Source organism: Sinocyclocheilus anshuiensis, unplaced genomic scaffold (genome assembly GCF_001515605.1).
Source record: "Sinocyclocheilus anshuiensis isolate Anshui unplaced genomic scaffold, SAMN03320099.WGS_v1.1 scaffold188, whole genome shotgun sequence".
Classification (NCBI taxonomy): domain Eukaryota; kingdom Metazoa; phylum Chordata; class Actinopteri; order Cypriniformes; family Cyprinidae; genus Sinocyclocheilus; species Sinocyclocheilus anshuiensis.
In genome coordinates, this window is record NW_015555768.1 from 972,643 (window position 1) to 976,855 (window position 4,213).

At 39.4% G+C, this 4,213-nt stretch overlaps 1 protein-coding gene across 1 annotated transcript in view; it reads left to right on the forward strand.

Annotated features, from left to right (window-relative positions):
* The first annotated feature begins 571 nt into the window (after positions 1–571).
* The window catches only part of srpk3 (SRSF protein kinase 3), a 21,806-nt gene continuing 18,164 nt past the window's right edge, over positions 572–4,213 (forward strand). Inside the window, exons 1-3 of the mRNA XM_016468310.1 lie at positions 572–630; positions 1,045–1,162; positions 3,223–3,614. Of these exons, the coding sequence (XP_016323796.1) occupies positions 615–630; positions 1,045–1,162; positions 3,223–3,614 (526 nt within the window). The 5' untranslated portion in view covers positions 572–614. The remainder of the gene's footprint in view (positions 631–1,044; positions 1,163–3,222; positions 3,615–4,213) is intronic.

A 4,213-nucleotide genomic window follows, 5' to 3' on the forward strand; every position in this document is an offset into this window, starting at 1 on the left:
TGCATTACTTTTTAAATCTGGACAGGGCTTGCTTGTTTGTTTTTAAAATAAAAAAGTTCTATTTTTGGCAAATATGAAAGCCTTTTCACACCAAAAGTGAGATGAATAAGCCTCAGCCTGAAGGGAAAATAAATTTACGTCCGTACAGTAGAATGCAGAAGAAAAAATTTCAACACACTTCAGCAATAAAAAAAGACACAAATGTTTGTCTAGAGTAATTTGTGCTTATTAGTATGGATGAACTGGATCATCGAAGGTCAGAAGCAAAGACATTGGTTAATAGAATAGGATTAAATACATAAAGGATATATATATATTATACACACACATACACACATATACACACACACACAAATAAAGAAAAACAAGTAGATAGAATAGTAAGATAACGCTTTAATGCCTTAAGTGGAAAAAATATGTTTTGTTCGACGTTTAGTATGTGCCTAATGTTCAGAAAATCTTCGCGGTGGGCATGATCTGCACGTTGTGGCGGCCCCCGAATGTCCTCGCGCAGTCACTTTTCAATCGCACGAGATGCTGTCAACACAGCGCAGTCTGAGTGCGCATGCGCAGAACCAACTGAAGCGAATGTGCGTGAGGTGACAGCTGTCCCGATGATATCGATGAACGGTGAGAGTGTTTTCATTAAAAACCAGCCAAACAACCCTAAATATGTTTATGTCTGTGGATGTATTATGTGTCTTGAGGATAAATACAACAATGTCGGCTTATCGGAGGGTTAAAAGGACGCTTGTTTTGATGACTAGAGCCCGTGTTAGCGGTAAAGCTAAGCGTGAGCACGTTTAGAGGATCTAATGTTTGTATTTTCACTGATTTTTTTCCTTTTCAGTTATTCGGTTGTTTATTGATAAATGCATGGGATCAATAAAGTCATGTAGCCTGCTGACGATGTGATATCCTCGATTTTGTTGGTGGATTGTCCTCCATTAGTTGCTCATATGTAGTGAATTGGGGGTGGGGGTGCCTATAACAGCATGTCTAATATATATTATGTTATATGATATTCTCTCTGATGCATGGCAGTATCCAGCAGCGATAACAGCCTTCCCCAGAACAGCCACGGCAAAAAGCAGAAGAAGAAAAACAAGAAGCACCGCAAAGCAGCGGCAGCAGCACTGGAGATCTCTAGTTTGGAGCTGGGGTGAGTGTGTCTAACTGGGCAGGATCCAGATCTGGGTTTCTGCTCTGAGATGCTGCTAAAAATATATAGGAGGGTGGCCATGGGAGTCACTTCTCCAGATAAGCATATTGACTCATGGCCCTCCCTCCCAGTCCATGCATGTGGAACCTATTTTAACACACCCTTGGAAAAAGCGTAACAATACACATTAGGTACATATCATAGGTAAGAACCACAGATCTATATAGATATTATCCAAAATTCTGATTTTCCCACATTTATTCATTTAGTACATGCTGAAAACTAGTATGGTCAGATAAGGAGGAATGCAAGCGATTAAATTGTATTAGCAGTGCTGTGATACAAAACTTCAGAAGTAGGCCAAAATAGCATGAAGATGCATAGAGCAGATGTGTATGTGCTTCCCCTACATAAACATCACATGCTCTTAGTATCGAATTCTAAGACGACATTATATTTACACCTTCTGCTTTTATTACCGTTTGTCACATAACACAGGCAAAAAATGACACACTTTTAATTTTGCATTTAAATTATCAATAATATTCATTAATACTGAATAATGATATACTGTTGTTATACTATTCCGTTGATGTAATAGTCCGATTAATCGGACAATATTTTGATATGTAACTGTGTGTCAATCAACCAGTTTTTTCAGAAAATACAAAAAACTTTCAAATATTTGTAAATATTGTATGAATTTTTCACATAACTGTATGAACAACACCTACTTCTACATCACTGCCTGTTTAGCCCCGCCCACCGATTCACGCATGTAGTGTAAATAACAAGAGAGGCAAATGCAGCTCTACGCAGAAACCAAACGACAAAGATGCTCTGAAGACAACAAGACACTGTGCAGAGTTGTGGAAAAACACAGTCTTTGAATTGCTTTCCTTCTGATCTCAACATTAGGAAAGAGTGGATGAAGTTTATTTTTAATGAAGATCCAGACCTCGTCAGTAAGAACTTGGTCCTTTATTCACTTCATTTGACCACGGATTCGTTTACAAACAAGGCACAATTCGATGCAGGATTTTCAGAAAGACTGAAACTAAAAGACAATGCTGTGCAGAGTATATTGTATCCGACAGTAATGTCGCACCACACAAGTGTGAGTAGCTTTTTTATTATGTGGTCACTATTGCTTTGTCTGTTACTACAGATCGTTTGATATGTATGTGTTTTTATGCGTTTTTAACCTAAACCACAGCAGCATCCAAGGGTGAAGTCTGTAAAACATACACAACTTTTAGCCAATCACAGCAGTGGGTGTTTACTTCCGAGTCGACAATCCTCCACGCCTATTCAAACAGAGCGTTCCGATGAGGGGGTCAAAACAGGACAGAAAGTCGCCTATTACTTCTAAATTCCGATGTTTTTTGATGTAAACATTTTGATAACATTATAAGTAGACCTCGGAGAACAGAGCAACAATTAATTTTCAGCATGTACCTATAAATTTAAGTCCCTAAATATAATAATAATAATAATAATTCTACTTATCTCTACTCTTATCACAGTGGACATGAACTTCACTCTGTGGCCCCAGATGTCTGAATGTTCTTGTGCATTACAGTGTGTGCATAACACATTATATGTTTATGTTGGCCATTGTATTAGCCACACTGCTCTTTAGATATCAGCATCAGGAAAAACCCATATTGGTTGGCCACAGTTGCTAACCCCTTTAGATGTACTTATTGGCCATTTAATAAAAGCTAGATAGACTGAGACACAGTGCAGCTTTATATTAAGATGGTGCATTGATGTTTTGAATTGCACAGATGGTTGAAGACTATGTGCTTCGAGTGAAATCATAAGCCCTAGATATGAAAGTCCCAGCTGGAGATTGCTTATGAAAAGTAGTAGAATTATGGAGTTGTCATCGGGGAATCTTGATTATAAATAGTAACATTCTGCTCCTTTAAACATAGCTGCGTTTGCCATAGACAACAGACAAGTGATGTTTTGTAGAAAAATGTAGTTTCACACAGGATGTCAGCCACCAGATGTTGTATTTAAAATCTCTTCTTCTTTTATTTCTTGCTCTACAGACCCCAGATCCCCTCCTCCGATGAACTGTGCCACATCCTCACCATCCACAGATCTACCACCCCTCCAGAGTCGCCCCCGACGCCCCCGTTAAACCTTTCCCAGAGTCCTCCAGACCTGCAGACTCCGGCCCACATCCCTCACTCCATTCCTATCACAGTGGTTTCCTCACCCAGCGTTCTCTCGTCTCCAGACTCATCTTCCACTCCCATAGCACCTTCACTGTGTCTACCTGCCGTTCTCTCCACGACTCCTCCCACTACACAGGCCCCGGCCAATCAGACGACCCCACCACAAGCTCTGAGCCCTCCCCCTCCAGACTTTTCCCCGCCCCCAGCAGAATTACTCGGGTCAGATGATGAGGAGCAAGAGAATCCGTCAGATTACTGTAAAGGTAGGATGATCATAAGAAATAGTTTTTAAATTGATATTTGCTTTATAGCTGTAATAAAGTCGTTCAACTTAAAGAGGCGATATCACCAATACATAATGTGGAAAAATCAGAGGTGGAAAGTAACGAATTACATTTACTCGCGTTACTGTAATTGAGTAGCTTTTTTGTGTACTTCTACTTTTTAAAGTAATTTTTTTAATCTGTAATTTTACTTTTACTTAAGTATATTTTGTTTGAAGTATTGTACTTCGCTACATTTTAAAACACATTAATTACTGAGTAAAAAAAAAATGCTCCCTGGAAACTACTGCAGTAAATAATGGTCAGGAGAGCAAACTGGTGCTAAAATCACAAGAAAGATGCAGACGGACAAGACAGGCGTTATGGTGCAGACCCAGCTGAAAACGAAACCCCGTCGTATTCAGCTGAATTTGAACTCGAAGGAAATGAATTAAACCCCTGGCCATATTTATGCTCTATTATGCAGTGTAAACTGTGTTTGCCTAGGGAGACCAAACTAGCAGCTTATAAAATCTCGACATCAACCCTTCGCAAGCATGTAGAGGTAAGCTAAATACTTGCATCGTTGCATTGGTGGT